This window comes from Phacochoerus africanus, chromosome 15 (assembly GCF_016906955.1).
Source record: "Phacochoerus africanus isolate WHEZ1 chromosome 15, ROS_Pafr_v1, whole genome shotgun sequence".
Taxonomy (NCBI): domain Eukaryota; kingdom Metazoa; phylum Chordata; class Mammalia; order Artiodactyla; family Suidae; genus Phacochoerus; species Phacochoerus africanus.
In genome coordinates, this window is record NC_062558.1 from 115,288,864 (window position 1) to 115,307,358 (window position 18,495).

Below are 18,495 nucleotides of genomic sequence, written 5' to 3' on the forward strand. Positions count from 1 at the left end.
TTCCCCCCACCCACCCCCATCAGAGCTAAAAGCGCCTCAACAGCAAGTGTGTCTGCCTCCAGAGCCCGAAGCCAGCCCTGCGCTGGCTCCAGGAGGCCTAGGTGACCGCCACCTGGGCCGAACCACCACTGCTGCCCTAGCTCAGCCCCTCGGAGCCCTCGAGGCCGGGCTGCAGCCCTGGTCCCTCGCTCCTTACTCTGCAGGTAGGCTGAGAGCTCCTCCATGTTGATGCTGGACCACACGCTGCCTGGAAGCCCTGGTGGCCCAGGGGGACCTGGGGGTCCGACGATGCCTCTGAATTCAGACCCTGAGACGCCAAAGAAGAGCAAGGATGGGTCATGGCTCCGGCCAAGGGGCTCTGCCCTCCGCCCTGAAGCACTGGTTCAGATGGCCCTGCTCAGCCCTACCTTGGAGCAAGGAGAGGAGCTCCTCGTAGGATGTGCCTGGCAAGCCTGGTGGTCCCGGGGGGCCAGGAAGCCCAATGCTGACTCCGGAGCCTGAGGAGCAAAATCCCATCCTGTGATGGATGCAGGTCAGACAAGGAAGAGCAGGTGGAAACACCATGTGGTAGATGAAGCTGGACAGAAGCAACTTGAGCGGGGGCGGTGCAAAGAGAAAGAGGAGGAAAGGGGGGGTGCAGGAAGAGACCAACAGAGAGTAACACAGACACGACCCTGGGTCACCCACAGCATGGAGGAGGGGCTCCAGGTCCTGGAAGAGCGTGGGTCAGAAGTGCCCACACACTTCCTGCTGTTGTGTGTGTGTGTGTGTGTGTGTAGAGAAGTGTGCCTGTGAGTCCTGTGCAGACTCCTTGCAGGATGTGCCCAAGATACTCATTCTGGCTTCCCTCACCAGGCTCCGTGACCTGCTCTGGCCACAGGTTTGAATAGCTCTCAATGCCGCTGTCTGGGTTGGGTGCAGCCTGGCAGGGACATCCAGCACCGAGTCCTCACCGAGGCCCTCCTGCCCACCCTGCCTGAGAAGGCGGACACTCACTGGACATGTAGCTGAGGATGCGGCTGCTCAGCTCGGCGTAGTCCAAAGACTGGAGGGACCAATCTCCGCTGGCTCCCGGTGGACCAGGGGGACCCTGAGGGCCTGTCAGGAACTGCTGGAGATACTGACGCACGTCATCCCCTAAAAGGACAGGAGGTGCTGGCATGGACCACCGAGATGGCCTGGTTTCCCCGCAGATATGTATGAGCTGGGGGCTCAGGACCTAGGGGGACAGCCCCAAGTGTCCAGTCACTGAAGGGGCTCCTGCCTGGTTGCCTGGCCTTCAGGGAAAGACTCGATGCCCCTTTTCCAGCCGGCTGCTGGGAGTGAGGAGGAAATGGCTCTTTGTCCCCCTGTGCTGCCCCATAGGGCTCAGACCCAGACACGTGTGTCTGCCAAGTGTCGCGCCCGCCCGCCCTCCCTCCCACTGTCACAGGTGACTCACGCTGGAGTGCAGCCAGGATGTCTGCAGAAGAGATGGAGGCAGAGGATGTGCTGATGCTGTACCCTGAGGCTGTGGGGAGGAAACCGAGTTACCTGCTTAGTTGGTACTGAAGTCATGCCCTCATTACTCCGAAATCACCAAGACCTGGCCAACCAGCTCTCTCCATTTGGGGGAGATGAATGAATGGGGGCATTAGGAGGCTATTTCAAAAGCATGAAAAGGTCAAAGGTTGGGTTTTTTGGGGAGGGGGGGGGTAAGAAGTAGTTTGTATTCAAGAGTATTCTTTGGCCTAACTCCTCCATGATCCTGCCAACCGGATGGATCCCTTTTCATGTACTTAGGTCACATCCGTTACCTGCAAGAAGGGCTCAGTGCTGTTATTCTTAATCTCAACAACTCATTTTTGAAGCTAGATCCTGGCAACCTGCTTACGGTGAATTCAGTATTGGACATCACATTCAGAAGGACAAAGCAAACAGTAAATTAAGAGCTGAGGCTCTAGGAATAAATGTGGACCTGGGAGGAAGGTATCATTACAGGGTGGGGAGAGACTTACTCTGTAAATAGCTCACGACGAGGCTGGCCAGCTCTGAGTAGTCGAAAGTCTCACCCCCGATGGTGGTGACAGGCCCCGGGGGACCACGTGGGCCTGGAGGGCCCTGAACTCCAGAGAGATAAGACCGGACACTGTCACCTGCCAACAAAGAAATGAAGCAAAGTCAAGCTTGTCCCCAAGAAGGCATGTCCTCCCCACAGAGGTGACCTGAAGTACTTGATGAAATGCCTATTGTATCCTGCCCACTGGCCAAGGCAGGGCCCACAGGGAGCATAGACTCCCCTTGTTACAGATGGAGAAACTGAGGTAGAGCCTGTGCTGGGTCAGGTGGTGCTCAGGAGCTGTGGCCAATGAGACTTCAGTCAGCCACCCAGCCAGCTCTGGTGCCCATGTGTGTGGAGATTACATCCTTACCTCCACAGGGATGCAGGGATGGGGGGGGCGCGTGGGGAGTACACACAGGTGTGAAAGCATGCATGTGTGTGAGCACGTGGGTGTACAAGCCTCTGGGGGCTGAGGACAAGGCTGTGTACAAGGGCAGCTGTGGGAAGGTGGGCCATCCAGGAGTTCACTGACCTGCAGTCTTGGTGCGCGTGTACCCCCCACCCCGCGCCAACACACACACACACACTGCTCCACCCTGATACTGGGCACTCACTCTGCAGGTAGTCAGAGATGTACTGCTGAATCTCCAGGCTGGAGCTGCTGAAGGAGCCTGGAGGCCCAGGGGGCCCTGGTGGGCCTGGCGGGCCCGCCATGAGCATGGTGCCCGATGACGATCCCCCTGCAGGAGAGAAGGTTTCTGAGTTGATCTCTCTACCCTGGGGTCACATAAAGGTACCCAGGCACTGCTTCCAGTCTGGGGAGGGAAGGACTTTCTCATAGGAGAACTAGGGCGGTGGCAAAGAGACAGGTCCCCCAGAAAGACAGAAGGAGTAACTTGCAGCAGCCTCTGTCTGAACGGGGCACAGAGCTCCTAGGAACTCTCCCGGCTGAGTCCTCCCCTTCCTCGGGCAACCTGCTTACCAGCCACGTGGCCTCTCTCACCCCTGGACTCCTAGCTCCCAGGTTCTGTTCTGCCGCCATCATTCGTCATGGGCATCGTGAGTCATCTTTATCATGCAGGGGCCCTCCCTCCCATCCAACTAACTTTAACCTCCTTAAAGGCAGCTCAGAGATCCTAGCGCATGGAGAAAGAACCTCATCTACACTGAATCATGGATAAGTGACGGGATTCGTTGAGTACCACCCTCATTGGCATGATCAGCCGCGCTTGAAGAAGGGAAGCAGGACTTTGGTCACCTTTGGTTCTTACCTCGAGAAGGACCACCTGGGACTCCAGGATCACCTGAAATCCAAACAAGAAGCTCTGTAGGAAGCCTTCCTTGGTTAAGTCCAACCAAACCATCAGCTTGTAGATCAACAACTGTCCCATCTCCCTTCCTTCCTTCCTTTCCCTCCCTCTTTCTTTTTTCTTTTCTTTTTATGGCCACATGCGTGGCATATAGAGGCTCCCAGGCTAAGGGTCAAATTGGAGCTATAGTGGCTGGCCTACGCCACAGCCACAGCCACATGGGATCCGAGCTGCGCCTGAGACCTACACCACAGCTCACAGCAATATCAGCTCCCCCGACCCACTCAGTGAGGCCAGGAATCGAACCCACAACCTCATGGATACTAGTTGGTTTGTTACTGCTGAGCCACTGGGGAAACTCCTGTCCCATGTTTTTAATCTCGTTTCTGTATTGATACTGCAGCTTCCTTGGGCAGGCTGTATTCCCCATCCTTTTCTCCCTCCAGACTCTCCTTTCTTCAGCCTCTTCCTCCCAAGGCTGTGGCACCAGTAAGTACTCAGGCTCCGGGAGCCAGCCTTCCTCCCACTCTTCACCGCCTTCACTGACCTTTGTCACCCTTGGGTCCCTGGGGGCCCGGTGGGCCTGGTGGTCCCTGCAGGTTGAGTCCAAGAGAACCGGAGCCTGGAGGCCAACAACACACAGTGCAGTCAGCCAGGTGGGGAGAGGCCCCGGCAGGCCCGCAGTGGGGGGCGCTTGGCACTTACCTGCGGCTGAGAACCCTGGGAGGCCTCGCTCGCCTGAGGAGCACAGCAGAGAGGGACGGTCAGCTGCGCCTACCTCCCTCTCCCCAGGCGCCCGCTCAAGACACCACCTCCCTCCCAAGGCTCCCCAAGACTCATGATTACTGGGGTGCCCCTCAGGCAGTATCTAGAGCTGCCACACACACGCACAGGTGTGCACACACGTACGCATGCAAATTCTCAACCATCAGACACTCTGATCTACCCTCGTTTGTTTGAACCAAACTTAAGGAGCTCAGGGCTCCTGAAAGGTCAGCTTTGGCCACCACCATCCCTACCCCAGTTTTATTAGATGCCAGCTCTATTGTACCTTGGTGTCCTCGGGGGCCTGGGGGACCTGAGGGAGAAGGCAGAGTTGTGAGACATGTCCCTAGCAGATGATGCAACTTCAAGGGAACCTTGCGGAGGCGGGCATGGGGGCTCTCCTCCCACCAGAACAGCAGAGGCGGCAATTCTTTGCAGAGCTTCTGACCACCGTGCCTCCCCCAACCCCGTGCTCCAGGCTACTGAGCTCCTAGTGGAGCCCTGACTCATCCAGCCTCATCCCAAACCTCTGGGCCACCAGCTGGGTGAGCAGGCATGTGTACACTGTTTTCCCTGAGACACTATTCTCACCTTGGTCTCCTTTGGGGCCTGGGGGGCCAGGTGGGCCTGGAGGGCCGGAGATGGTCTCTATAGAGGAAAAGAATGGTTTTGAGTGTGAATGCAGTGATGTTTGTGGGGGAGCAGCACCTAGCATAGTGCGTGTCATTCCGTAGATGCTCAATATTTGTCGGATGGATGGATGGATGGTTGGGAAGTTGGATAGAAAAATAAAGAAGGAAAGAATGAACAAACAGATGGGTGGGTGGGAGGGAGGGATGGATGGATGGACAGATAAATGGATGGGTGGGTGAATTTTACTCCAGGGACAAGTTCTGGGCTAATGTTTGCTCTGAAGTTATTTCCGTAAGTTTCTATGTTATACTGTCAGCATTTGTCTCACTTCATGAGCATGCGTCCTGCCTACTTTATCATACCTAGGCTCCCTGAGGACGGGAACCAGGTCTCCCCAGTCAGTCTAGAAGCTCCCCAAGGGCAGAACTGGCATCTCCCCCAGGATAGGCTGGCAGGGCTCTCGGGGACTGGGTTGGCACTGTACTCTCTCCATGCAGAAGGTAGCATGGAATTGAAAGAAACACACCCATGGTGGAAAGTCAGAAGGAGGAAGCATGGTGAGTAGGTCAGGAAGGCCGAGTGCCTGTGACCACAGCCTGTGCGGGGCCCAGGGCTGAAGTGGAGAACAGGAGTGACATGACTCCCCAGCGTTACCTGAGCTGGTCAGGAGAGATCCTGGTGGGCCTGGCGGGCCTGGCAAGCCTTCCCCTAGGTAAGAGAGGCCCAGGGCCCATTAATGTCAAGAGGAAGGCAGGAACCCTCTGCCCAGGAGAATGGCAGGGAAGCGCTTTCCTAATAGCCAGATGGGAAGAAGCCTGGGCTTTGGATCACATTGTCTCCCACCTCCCACCACTCAGCTCTCACCTGCTGGGCCTCGGGGTCCTGGAGGGCCTGGAATGGACAGTCCTATAGAAGAAGGTGAGAAAGAGGCAATGCTGAACCTAGGCTCTTGGCTTCCTCACTACGTGCCTTGAGCTGCCTGTCCCCAAGATTCCCCACCTTCCAAAGATCCCTAAAGTGCTTACCTGGTGGGCCAGGTGGCCCAGGTGGGCCTGGAGGACCTCGTAAGTCCAGACCCTCTGTGGAAAGAAGAAACCAGAAGTGAGCAATAGCGACCATGAGGCTGCTCTCTGCTGGGTCTTCAGTGCCTACACTCACCCCCCTACACCAGGCCACGGGGTGTGGGTCACAGCACAGATTCTCAAGGACCCCCTCTGCCAGGGGTGCCTTTTGCTCACAGGCAGGGGGGGGCGGAGTTGAGCTCCCTGATGGCCGCTGTGGGTGTACATAGCGATGCATAAGAGCGTGACTTCAGGGTCAGACAGCCTGAGTTCAAATCCCACCCCCATGCTGCTGCTGGCTTGCGACTTGAGGCAAGTCCTTGACCTCTTTCAGCCTCAGCTTCCTCCACTGTAAACCAGAGGCCCCAGACCTGTGTCACAGGGACCTTGTGCACCCTGAGTGGGGTGCACAGCCCAGTGTCTGGCGCATGACGACTGCTGGGCCAGGGCTGGCACTGTCTTTGCCGTTCAGGTGTCCAGGTGTGAGGTCAGTGGCATCTCCGCCTGGGCTCTTTAAAGGACTTTGGGAACAGGAAAGACCTCTGAGTCAGCCCTGCCAGGCCAGACCTGTGGCTGAGAACCTACAGACGCTTGTCATTGCTCCCCTTGTGGGGGATAAAGGACTCTAGCCATACTCACAAGGCCAGGTTCAGAGGCCTCATGTGACCCTGGTCCTTCTGGAATCCCAAGACCCTCTCTGACAGCTGTGCCATCCCTGTGACTCATCCTCCACAGCTGATAAAGCCCCTGCTGTTCCTTCTCAGCTAGCAGGGTGCTTACACTGGGGCTCGTGATGACTCACTGGTGCAGCTGCCGCAGGCCCCAGTGCACGCAGCCTCCCTGACACCCGCCCTGTTTCACCTGTCCCCAGGAACATGGTGGCACTCACGAGTGGCGAGGACCTCAGAGATGGAGCTACTGCTGCCCAAGAATGATTCACCAGCAAGTCCTGGTTCCCCTCGTGGGCCTGTGAGGAGGACACAGAGTTGAGGGGCACCGCCTGCAGCAGTGTGTTCCTGCTTCACTCTGGAGCTGCCCAGGTGCTGGGGGTGGGGGGCTGGGAGCCCAGCTGAGGATGAGACACAAGCTTGGGAGGTTGGGGGAGAGTATGGGCAGGGCCAGAGTGTTGGCTGAGACTGATAAACGCCCACGGAGGAACTGGATCCTAAGCCTATTTTTTTGATATTTGAATAAATTGCCAGACCCTGACATGATTATCAGGATCTGGTCACAAGAGGCCTGAGGCCTGTGAAAATGGTTGAGCTGGTCCCAGATCCAAGGGCCTCAAGCTCCCTTTCCAGAGGACCCCTATCTTCTCTGAAATGTGGAAGGAAGTGAGAGGAGGGGTCTTTCCCGGCTGTGAGGCCTTGCAAGGGCCTTGGTGAAGAGCTGGTTGCCCCCTCATCTCCCTTCCGAAAGGGCACATCTCTCACTTCACTTAAAGATGGGGCACAGGTCCACCCTGGGAAGGAAGGTCTCACAATAGCCAATGTCCTGTGTTCTTTTGGGATGTGACATACCTTGCTGTCCTGGGAGACCGGCTGGGCCAACAGGGCCTGGAAATAGGGTTGGGAAAGAAAAAGTTTCATGACTCCTCTAGGGTCAGAATTTTAGAAAGAACTGGAAGAAAACGCAGGTGCCTTGGTATATAAGTAGCTTCTTCACAAGGCATTGAATAGGGCCCACAGAGGTCAGCTTGCTTATTTGAAAGCAATAAGCAAGGACCAACCTTGTGGTCCGTTTTGGTGAGAACTCCTCTGTCAGGCACTGGGGCCCCTGGGATGGACAGGGCTGCCCTCTCTTACACTGTCCTTCAGTGGGTAGGGACTTCCTAAATGAGTCCCTGCTCTCATTGGACTTAATAGGGAAGGCTGGTCCATACTTGCATTTGGTTATATTAAACAATGCATTTCATTTATACACAAACATCTTAAATAATTAAAAATAGGTAAAACAAAATAACAGACATTTTGGATAAATGGAAAAAAGTATCACCTGCAAATTCTTTAACTTGCAGGCATTTTGTTTTATTTCCTTCAAGCATTCTTTAATCTTATAAAAGTATAGTTGCAACCACAGAGCACATATTATTGAGTATACTGCTCTTTTAAATAACGCTATTATCTGCAAAAAACTTTGTCTTCATATTTTTGTAGCCATCTCATTATAGTTGGACAATTTGGGGATATTTGCTTCAAATAGATTCCTAGCATTTTTGTTGTCCTTGAGGCATATTATCAAGTTGTTTTCCAAGAGGAAACAATTTGAGGACCAACTCTGACTGGTCAAACACTGGATCTGGAGGCAGAAGGACCTGGGACCAAACACTGACTCTGCTACGACTTCGCCATGTGACCTTAGCCCCCAACGGTGCTGTGGGGACCTGGTGAAGCAGTGCCTGTGCAGGGCTCGGGATACTTGGTGGGGTGAGATGAGGACTCACTAGGCTGTCCGGGAGGGAGATTTCCCAGCCCCTCCTTACTCTTCCTTGGGGTCCTGCCTGGGTTTCAGGATTTGAGCAAACATTGCTATATCAAATTGCAGCCAAGGCTGATGCTGATCTGGGGCAAAGCAAGAAAACAGACTGACCTGGAGCACCTGGAGGTCCCGGAGGTCCCATGGCTCCAGGAGGTCCTGGAGGTCCTGGGACAGTGAGAGTCGATGATCCCTCTGAAAACAGAAGGCACATGGGATGCTGAGTGGCACAATTCTTGCTCAGAGGCACTGGGACCCAGGCCAGGCTGTGGGCCAGGTCAGGCCTGTGGCTCTGGCTGGTATTCCATCTAAAGTATACCCCCTTCCTCAATTCTGACCAGAAGAACATAAGACTGCATCCTGCCTGAAGCACCGAGCCTCCAGACTTGGAGGGTGTTGAGGCAGAGCCAAGGTGGACACAGTACCCAGTGCAGGCCTGCCTACCTGAAGTCATGATCCTGCCTGGAGCTCCCGGTTCACCTGGGAGGGGAGAAAAGGGAGAGCAGTTATTCTCAGGATCAATTACTAGCGCAATAAATCATTTTCAAGGCTTCTGAGTACATTTGAGTCCCACTTCTGGGCCTCTAGCCCTCAGGCTAAAGACATTTTAATGAACTGAAGGGGAAGTGCAGGATGCATTAAGCACCAACCTGCACTGGAGACCCTGGAGGCCCGAGCATCAATCTTATGGGCCCACATTAGCTTTTGGAAGAAGCTGGGATTCTGTGAAGGGGCATCGTTTATGGATGTCTGAGAGTCTGACTCTCAGGGAGGCCAGAATGAGCTGACCTGGAATGAGTCACCACCACCCCCTCCCCCCACCATATCCTCCCCCACAGTGGGCTTCATAGGCTCTATATTGGGAATCACTTTTGGTAGGTAAAGTACCGAGAGGTCAAAGGACAGAGGCAGTGAGCCTGTGAAGAAGAACCTGGTTCCCCAGTGCTGCTCAGGTGCTCATTCCCTGGGAGGGTAGAAGGGCCTGGCAGATTTGAGGGGCGGGACTTGGCCTGGGGAATCCTAGATGGTATAAGGGTTAACAGAGCTCTGCTCTGCCCTGTGCTGCTTAGAGGACAGAAATGCAAATGTGTGTGGAGGGCCTCGGAGAAAGGAAGAAAGGAATGTCGGATTCACACTTTCCCAAGGCCCCCTCGACCAGGGATCTCTTAGGCCTGGAAGTCCGTGGAGTCTGGAGAACTGAGTGAGGTAGAGGATGGAAAAGCCCTCAACTGGGGGGTTCTTTAGGGGCCTTTTTGTCATTTCCCAAGGCCTGTAGGCAGTTCAGTTGTTCGTACAATAGGGGTGATACTGATTTCCCCCTTTGAGGCAGTAGAGGGATGGGCTTTGCTTGTTAGTCCCTGGGAGTCGAGGCCAAGAGGAGAACGTACTTGAGTTCATTTTGTTGGAACACGACCCAGTATTAGGGGCAATGCCCACCTCCTGTGCACAAAGTCACAGGCCCTTGAGAAGGGCGGGGTGTCTTTCCCGGGGATTCCCAAACCTGTGATCTCTCACAGGTGCCATCAAGCCATGAGCAAATCTGTGGACCCAGAGGCTCATCTCCTGGGGATGTACCGAAAGAACTCCTTGGCTCAATCAGTTGTTAGAAATAGTTTTTAGAAAGTAGAAGGTTCCAAGTGACAGTGACTGCCCATCACAAAAGGCCAGGGTTCAGGAATGTGGGGTCACAGGGACAGAAGGACCATCCCTGAGCAGTGCCTTTCCTGGACCGGCTCAGGCTCGGGGTCTGATGGCAGAGAGGTAGAAGAGAGTGGAGAGAGTCACCCCTGTGTATAAGGGTCAGAGTCCCAAGGATGCCCTTCTCAGAACTCAGACTTTGCCCTCTTAGCAGCAGCCAGGACCCTCCTTATTGCCTGCAGAAAAGCCCCCTCTCAGAATGGGGCAGGGTGGGGGCAGTGTCTCAGGCACACTGAGGCCCATGTGGACCAAAGAACCTAAGGTGGTTACAGGGGGACCACACCTAAGGAAGGGGACAGAGTACCAGGGGGGCATTTTAGAGACAAGTTGGGGGATAGAAAGGCTTTCATAGGCGGGGGCAGCACCTTTCAGATCCTCCTCCATCAAGGGCTTGGGGACATCCGGGTACCAAGTGAGGCTGGATTGTGGGGTGGAAAGTGTGGGGGCCGGGGTTGGCTTAGTTGATCAGAATCCCTGACTTCTCAGCCTCACAGCCTTTCCCTGAACCACTAGATGCCACTGTTGATCCAGGCTCTGGCCAGAGAAGGGCCCTCCCTCCTGCAAAAATGACTGTCTGATTTGGAAAATCACTTACCTCTAGGCCCTGGTCGGCCAGGGCTACCAGGAAGTCCTGATGTGATTGAAAACAAGCCAGTCAGGATGATTAAGAGCCAACAATTCCACAAACCCTGTGGTAGTACCTACGCTGGCACTGGGCACAGCCACAACCCACAACCGCTGATTGAGCCCCACAGATCCACCTGCTCTGCCTTCTGCCTCAGCCCTCAGCCCCTCAGCCCCTCAGGGGAGCCTCTTGCTCCGAGTCCTTCTCCCTCTCTGGGAAATGGGGTAACAGCTGAGCTTGAGGCAGGCACTGGCTCACGGACTCAGCTTTGGGGATCCCACCCCCTCTGGGTTATGACCTCTGGCTGCCTGCAAAGCAGCACTGTCCCCACCTACTCCTGCAGTGCAGGGGAGTGGGGGCTGGGCTTCCTATATCTGAAACAAACCCTACCCTCAGCCCCCCTGCTTTTGGTCACGGATCTCTGCTATGGAGCATTTAAAAGATGCCCCTGTGCACTCAGCTGCTGGGAGCGGCTGCTTGATTTTATTTTACATCCTTGCCTAACTTCCTTTGGGAGTCAAGGCTGATGGGGTAACATTTTCTCAAATCCAAGTGGGTGCACACTGTCCAACCACTGGACAGGCTCTGACCCCAGGGCTGTCCCACAGACGCTGGGCCTTTGCACACGAGGCGAGCACCCATCCCCTACCATGTCGTGGGGGATGTGGCCCCTGTGGGGCCATTGGAAATTCTGGGCCCAAAGCCTCCTCTGGTGGCTGGAGGCCGGTGGGGGGGGGGGAGTGTCCCTGCACGAGATCTAATCTCTTCTCTCCCAGCATGATTTCTAGATTGTTCTCTGCATAATTTTCCTTCCTAAGGTGCTTCTCAAGACCCACAGTGAAACGACTTGAATCCACTCCTAGGGGAGTGAGAGAAGGAGAGGAACCACTAAGATGACTAGAGAAGCCTCTGCTAAACGCTGGGAGTGGGAGGCTTGGTTGTGGGGTTTGGAAGTGGGTGTGACCTCATGACTCACCCTGAGGTCCTTGGGGTCCTGTGAGACCTACAGAAAATAAAACACATTGAGAGGAGAGTTGAAGGGCTGAGGAGCAGGCAGAAGGGATTGGTGGGTGGAGGAGGATGAACCCTATGCCTGGGGCAGCCAGACCCTAGGGTCCTCCTAGCACTGGACGAAGCAGTGCTTTGGACTTGGCAGTGAAGTGACCCACTGCTCCATCAGGGCATGGTGCTTAGCCCACTTGGGGTCACAGACCCTTTGGCATCTGAGAGTTACAAACACAGGGAGTTCATTTACTCATGGACCCCTAATGCTTCCCCCAGGCTCCCTCCTGGGCCTTCCCTATCTGTGCACCCACCAGGAGGCCCCCTGCTCCTCACAGGCCCCTGAGGACTGCCACCTTGCTCTCAGCTTTCTAGGCCTGTTTGGATTCATTCCTCCTGCAGTTCTGAGGGTCTTGCTCCTATTGGGCCTTTGCTGGAGACCCTAACAATAGCTTCTCTCCCCAGACTGGGGAGAGTCCAGGTATAGCCTGAGGGGGGATTCTGCTGGGGAAGGGCTCAGAGGAGCAAGGCACTGAGGTGGCATTAAACTGCCATTTTTAAGAGACTCCTTTCCCCTTTCTAGAACTCCTTGCTTTCAATTGTGGATCCCTCTCCTCCAAGTTGCCAGACTTGGTGACTCAGGTTTCAGGACCCTCAGCCACTATGCCCAGGGCAAGCCAGAATTTGTGGCATTTTGGTGGTGAGCTGCAGAAGAAAAGTGGAACAAGGCGTGCATGCATGCATGCTTGTGAACACACACACACACACACACACACCCCAGGGCTGGCTCCCTCTTCTCATTCTGTTACCTGGCTTTCCTGGGTCTCCAGAAGGTCCTGGTGAGCCCCGGGTTCCAGGCATCCCTGGAAGACCTTGTTCCCCTAGAAAGAGCATGATCAACATGGAAACATTTTTCCATTAAGCGAGGGGACTGGCCACCACATCGGAGCTGGTAGTCTCTTGGGGTTTTACTGTGTAACTTGCTGGCAGGTAGAAGGGAGGAAGGAGGAGGATGAGACCCGGACCAGGCACATTTCTGCATGACACCCTCTGGCATTGTGACTAGAGTGGTGGTTTGGGGGCTGCGTGCTGGGGCATGGGCAGGGTGGGGAGTCATAAGCAGGGGAGGCAGGGAGAGTGAGGAGAGCATGTTAGTGACCAACCTCTTGGGCCTTGGTGTCCGTCGGGGCCAGCAGGTCCTAGGAAAGCAGATCCGAGCTCATCAGTGAGTCTGGGAGCGACTCCGGGACTCACTCCCTTGACTGCCCTATAGGCTCACAAGCTGTTTCCCAGGTGGGGGGTGGGGCACGTGGCCCCTCTCATAGCCATCAGACTTGGAAGAAGCCCTGTCCCTGTCATTGTCACACCCATGGGGTATAGTTTCTCCCTGCCCTCTTCTCCTAAACTAGTAACTGTCTCTCCTCCTGAGGTGTTCTGTGGCTTTGAACTGCATCTCCAGCACCTGATGGCAAGGACTCGTACACACCAGATGCTCAATACGTGATGGCCTCATTTACTCCAGGTCCTGGAGGTCAAGGTTCCCCAAGACTCGTCTCCTTTGCTTTAGGCATTATCCTGACCTCTGTCCAAAGTGATGTCCTTCTGAGACCAGCTCTTGCTTTTTCCTCACTCACGTGGTTGTCTCTGCATGGAATTTTCTAAACTGATGTGATGAAAATCTTTCTTACTTTTTAGAAGCATCTGAAAAGCCACCTCCTTCATCCTTCTGCTTGGAAGAACCTCCCCCCTCACTGCTTCCTCATATCACCCTGTACCCTCCATGGGCTTCCTCACCTCACACAAGCTTTATCTCCCTTCGAAGGAGGTAAGGCATCTTATTTGCCCAGCATTTCCTAATTGTTTGTTAAATTAATGAGATTGTGAATGCACCACATCCCCCTCGGTGGGGCTTAAACTCTTCTGGGACATGGTGCTAACTGCCACCCAGGCCCCTCAGCAGGGTTGGCCAAAGGGCTGAACCCTGGATCTGGCTGTGAGACCAGCCCTGGGATATCAGAGCTACACCTGGAATTCTGCACGTTCCAGAGGACCTCAGCCTTGTCTGCCCTCGCAGGGGCCTGAGTGGCTTAGAGGCAGGAACTAGGGTGATGGCCCAACTCCCCACCCCTAGAGCAGTAAGAAACCTTCAAAGACAGAAGAAACCTTCAAAGACAGCAGCTCTCTGAGCCCCAAGAGGAATGCCCACATCTAGGAATAGCTTGTAAATGGAGCCTCTCCCAGGAGCTGGGAGATGCAGCTCTAGGAGATCTCAACTCTAGGGCCTTGACGATGACTGTAGAAGGGCAGATCCATGGTGTTTGTTGCTGTGGGACACTCACCCATTGCTCCTTTAGCTCCGGGCTCACCCACAGCACCAGGCAAACCTTTCAAGCCGGGCTCCCCTGCAAAGGAAATGGACCAGCTGGTTAGAGGTGCCTGACACTGGTAGAATTCTCCACTCTCCTGGCCACCCCCAAGTCTGCTACCCCACAACCAGAGGAGCTTGGTGTGCCAACCAGAGGGTGGGGACACAGCATCTTCCTTGATTCTAAGGTCAGGACTCCCCACCGCTCCCACTCCATCATTAGGTGTGGACTTGCCCAGAGGCCACGCCTAGTCTGAAGGAACCTGTGTATGAATCTTATTTCCTTGGCAACAAAAAGCTGCCCCTTGTAGCCAAAGCACCAATACTATTAATTTCCTTTTTAATCATGCACATTGGCTGGAGGTAAGTGGATGAAAGGTTCAAGTAATTCCAACTTTCTGCCACTTTGGAAAGAAGTTAAGTTTCCCAAATGAATTCTTCAAAAGAACCAGAGACAGTCATAAACACCCTTTTCTGCCCCAAACATTTACTGTCTGGACCATACATGTTGATTCTGCCTTATACTCCATTCAGCGCTTTATTTTATCTTGTCCTGCTCTTTTGTCTAGATTGCAAGTTCCCTGAAGCTTTTTAGACAGAGAGTCTGTCTCATACTTCTATTTTTCTATTTTATGGCCACACCTGCGGCACATGGAAGTTCCCAGACTAGGGGCTGAATCAGAGCTGCAGCTGCCGGCTACACCACAGCCATGGCATTGCTGGATCTGAGCAGCTTCTATGACCTGTGCTGCAGCTTGTGGCAATGCTGGATCCTTATCCCACTGAGTGAGGCCAGGGATTGAACCTGCATCCTTGTGGACACTATGTTGGGTTCTTAACCCACTGAGACACAATAGGAACTCCAATACTTCTTCCCCCTCCACCTCCAGTGCTCAATGGATTTACAAAAAGTCTTCAGTGAATCACAGTAGATTCCTTTGTGACACTGACCTGTGAGGCCTCGTGGTCCTTTCTCACCCTGGTCACCTAAAATATACATGGGGCAGAGGCGAGGGGAAAAGGAAGCATCAATCAGGAGTAAAGAAAACAATCTGACCCAGTAAGAGTGACCCCCTTGCTGCAGAACAGTTCCTGTTGTACCTGTAATCCACTGTCAGCTGAATGCTGGTGAGGGCTAGGCATCAACGAAACCCCAGAACAATGCTAAACCTCTCCAGGGTCAGGGCCTACCCATAAACTGACCCAGCCTTTGCCATTGCACCAGTGGGCATTGGGGGGACCAGACTAGAGGGGAGAAGCCTCAGTGCTGCATCCTTGCCACCCCAAGGACCACCCAACCACAGCACAGTGATGCTGGTGCTTTGTTTCCCCTCTTTGGGCTTCAGTTTCTCTATCTGAGAACTTGGACTGGAATCTCAAATCTCTCCAGCCCCAGGGTCCAGGGGCCACATCATCTGGGATCTCAGACCCCAGGGCAAGGGTCATATCTGGGTGGGTTCCCAGGTGTCAGCAGACTGTGGTGACATCTGAGCAGTAGGGAGAGCAACATACCTTTGGGTCCTGGTGGTCCCATAGGCCCTTTGTCACCTGAAAAGGAAAAGGACACCTCAGTGTAAGAGCATGGGTGGGGACGACCAAGAGGGGGCAGAGTGTGAGTCTGAAGACAGGCTCTCCTGCAGTGCTGACTGCCCCTTCCTCTCATCCCCTGTTGCCCCACACAGGCTGCTAGTCATGACCACGAGACCGTGCCTGTCCCCCCAGGCCTCCTTCCTGAGTGGCATCTACACAGTGATAACCCTCCTCCCCTCCAGGCCCTCCTCGCAGCTTACCTTTGGCACCAGGGAGTCCCACTTCACCTCGGAGCCCTTGGGGACCTACAGAGCCTGTGTGTTGAAGAAACCACACAGGGGGATGAGTGCTCTCAGCCTTGGAAGGGATGGCCGTGGACATAGCACATGTACACACACATATGCGTACGGGTGCACACACACACACACTCCCTGAAGTCAGTGTCAAGGGCTGCGGTCCATGGACTCCTCTCCCTGTCCCTACTACATCATCCTGGTCCAGGTGTCTTGTCCCTGTGATCACCAGGTCTGGCCATGAGGCCCCCTCTTGGGACTCTGGCAGGGGTGTTGGCCTGCCTTACGGTGTGGGCTGCAGCTCTAGGCTCCCGGGACAGAGGGATGAACTGGCCCACAGGGGATGAGTGGAGGCAGGCACTTCACTCAGATCAAGACAGAATGGGAGCTGCCAGATGCAGAAGCCACTGGAGGGCTTTGTGCCACAAGTTAGGTCAGAACAGCTCTCATGGGACTCGTTGGGTCCTCGACCTCAGCCGCAGGGGACACACAGGCAGACATGAGCTTCTCCAGGAGGCTCTCTTTATGATTTCTTCTTTTGTCTAATTTTTTTTTTCCATTTAACATGATTCTCTTTGGCCCAGGAATAGTGTCTATTTATAAGAAAAAAGCGACTGACCTGGGGAACCCTGTGGGCCAGGAGAACCGCTGGAACCTGAGGAAGACGACAAGACAAGGATTATCAGGTGGGTCAGGTAAAGGCCAGGGACAGTGACCCCACAGTGAGCAGCAGGCTGAGGCCGCATGCTCACCAAGACCCCCGTCAAAGTCCTCCTTAGGGAGGAAGTGGCAGCTGGTGGGATCAAGAGACCCTTCCCTCCTTCCTGGTCAAACATCTGGGCAGGGGTGGAGGCAGGGAGGAGAGGTGACCACATGGGCATCGCACAGTGAGGAGGCCCCGTTTGCCTGGCTTGTCCAGACACGGTGTTCTCAAGTGTGTGCGCCTGGGCCCCTGCCAGCGAGCAAACTAGCTTAGCTGATCCATCCACTCATATAGGGACCACATAACAGGACCATGGAAGAGAGATAGAAACAGGCCCTAAATCCACATGGAGCCAAAAACAGCCCCGATTTTGAGGCCCAGGGACTATTTAGTAGAGGAACCCTCTCTGGGCCTGCTGGCCCCACCCAGGCCTAAAGCCGTATGTCAGGGCCGTCTGGGATTCCAGTGCCTGGACCTCTAAGATCCAATCCGGATGTGGCAAACGTGGGTACTATCTGGGGTCTTGGCTTACCTTTGGGGCCCACAGAACCTGGGACACCAGGTGGGCCTGGAACACCCGGTGGACCAGCAGCCCCTGAGGAGAGATGAGCCCTTTAAGAAAGTCTCCTGGTTCGCTTGCCCGCCCAGCCCAGTGTGGCGTCCTTTAGGGGGGTGGGGGTGGAGACACTTCCTGCCCTGCTGGTGGTCTCTGAGCCACTGGGGCCTCTGTGAGGCCAAGAAGAGCAAAACACCTTCAGTTCCTACCTCCAGAGCCTTTTTTGTCCCATGAAGTCTGACACCCAGTAGGTGCTCAATCAATATTTGTTCCTGGTTGAGCAACATTTTTAAGAGAAGGTGAAACTAGAAATCAGGTTTCTAATTCACCATCTTTTGGCATTGAGAGGATTTCTGGTGTCTAGTGCTTGGTTTCCCCTGATAAAGGCAGACCCATGGTTAAGAATCTAACCGCATCACCATCCCAGCTCCCTCCAGGGCTGACCTCATGTCTGAAACTTTCCCGCCACCTCCTTCCAGCCACGAGAGGCTCCAGGGCTTGTACCTGCTCTGCTTTCTGTCAGGCCCCGCCTTGAGCTCTCCACCTCAGCCCTGACTGACCCTGTCCCCATTCAGGAAGATCCTTTCTCTGTGTGACCGCCCTTCTCTGTGGACTCTGAGCACTGCAGGATCCCTAGCCTGAACTCCCAGCCCAGCCCACCTGTTTCATGAGACCACTATCTCCACAGGGCCGAGCACAGACCCTGGCTCAAGCAGGTGCTCAGCTAATGCTAGTGAGGCGGGGGCAGGGGTGGCACGGGATATAAGAAGGAAGCAGGGGCTCAGCTACCCTTCCTGTTGAAAGAATCGCCTCTTACCTCTGTCTCCTTTGTCTCCAAACCCAGGAGGCCCTGGTTCACCGCGAGGTCCTATGGGGCCTTCTCGCCCTCTCTGGCCCATGGGTCCCTCCATGCCAGGCTCTCCTAAAGACAGGAACGACCACCTCAGTTAGGACCTGGTGCCACCACTAGGGGCATCACAGGCAGCATCTTGCTGGCAGGGTGCCACCTGGAGCCACTCCCTCTAGAGTCCAGGTTCAACATATAAACCAGGCAGTTTGGGAATCAAGTGCCTCATGTCCTATTTCCTGCCCCAACCTGCAAATGGCTTCTCAACTCACTGGGGGTAAAAGCTGAATCCTTGCAGGGCCTCCAGGGCCCCTCTCTCTCCACGATCCACCTCCTTCATGGGCCCTGGGGACCTGTGGATACTCCCTCTGCCTAGAATGCTCCCCCTAGATCTCCTCAGGCCTGCAGGTCTTTGTGCAAATGGTACAGTCTCTGCAAGGTCTTCCCTGCCAGCCCTATTTTAAATGACCCCTCAGCACTCCCAAGGCCCTGCTGGGCTGTCATCCCTTGTCACAAACCACCTCCTGCCCTCTGTATCCATCTCTACCCAAAAGTAGGCAGAGCTTCTCTATTTTGCACAGCTATCTCCCC

At 54.7% G+C, this 18,495-nt stretch overlaps 1 protein-coding gene across 1 annotated transcript in view; it reads right to left on the reverse strand.

Annotated features, from left to right (window-relative positions):
• Nucleotides 1-18,495, reverse strand: part of COL17A1 (collagen type XVII alpha 1 chain) — a 48,048-nt gene that overhangs the window by 3,462 nt on the left and 26,091 nt on the right. Inside the window, exons 23-51 of the mRNA XM_047761357.1 lie at nucleotides 17,875-17,979; nucleotides 17,034-17,096; nucleotides 16,418-16,453; nucleotides 15,766-15,819; nucleotides 15,488-15,523; nucleotides 14,927-14,962; nucleotides 13,950-14,012; nucleotides 12,774-12,809; nucleotides 12,420-12,491; nucleotides 11,585-11,611; nucleotides 10,579-10,614; nucleotides 8,730-8,765; nucleotides 8,400-8,480; nucleotides 7,331-7,366; nucleotides 6,700-6,777; nucleotides 5,775-5,828; nucleotides 5,614-5,655; nucleotides 5,404-5,457; nucleotides 4,708-4,764; nucleotides 4,403-4,429; nucleotides 4,057-4,089; nucleotides 3,899-3,973; nucleotides 3,313-3,345; nucleotides 2,656-2,781; nucleotides 1,998-2,135; nucleotides 1,442-1,510; nucleotides 997-1,137; nucleotides 408-497; nucleotides 197-307 (exon numbers count right to left, since the gene is read on the reverse strand). Of these exons, the coding sequence (XP_047617313.1) occupies nucleotides 197-307; nucleotides 408-497; nucleotides 997-1,137; nucleotides 1,442-1,510; nucleotides 1,998-2,135; nucleotides 2,656-2,781; nucleotides 3,313-3,345; nucleotides 3,899-3,973; nucleotides 4,057-4,089; nucleotides 4,403-4,429; nucleotides 4,708-4,764; nucleotides 5,404-5,457; nucleotides 5,614-5,655; nucleotides 5,775-5,828; nucleotides 6,700-6,777; nucleotides 7,331-7,366; nucleotides 8,400-8,480; nucleotides 8,730-8,765; nucleotides 10,579-10,614; nucleotides 11,585-11,611; nucleotides 12,420-12,491; nucleotides 12,774-12,809; nucleotides 13,950-14,012; nucleotides 14,927-14,962; nucleotides 15,488-15,523; nucleotides 15,766-15,819; nucleotides 16,418-16,453; nucleotides 17,034-17,096; nucleotides 17,875-17,979 (1,845 nt within the window). The remainder of the gene's footprint in view (nucleotides 1-196; nucleotides 308-407; nucleotides 498-996; nucleotides 1,138-1,441; nucleotides 1,511-1,997; nucleotides 2,136-2,655; nucleotides 2,782-3,312; nucleotides 3,346-3,898; nucleotides 3,974-4,056; nucleotides 4,090-4,402; nucleotides 4,430-4,707; nucleotides 4,765-5,403; nucleotides 5,458-5,613; nucleotides 5,656-5,774; nucleotides 5,829-6,699; nucleotides 6,778-7,330; nucleotides 7,367-8,399; nucleotides 8,481-8,729; nucleotides 8,766-10,578; nucleotides 10,615-11,584; nucleotides 11,612-12,419; nucleotides 12,492-12,773; nucleotides 12,810-13,949; nucleotides 14,013-14,926; nucleotides 14,963-15,487; nucleotides 15,524-15,765; nucleotides 15,820-16,417; nucleotides 16,454-17,033; nucleotides 17,097-17,874; nucleotides 17,980-18,495) is intronic.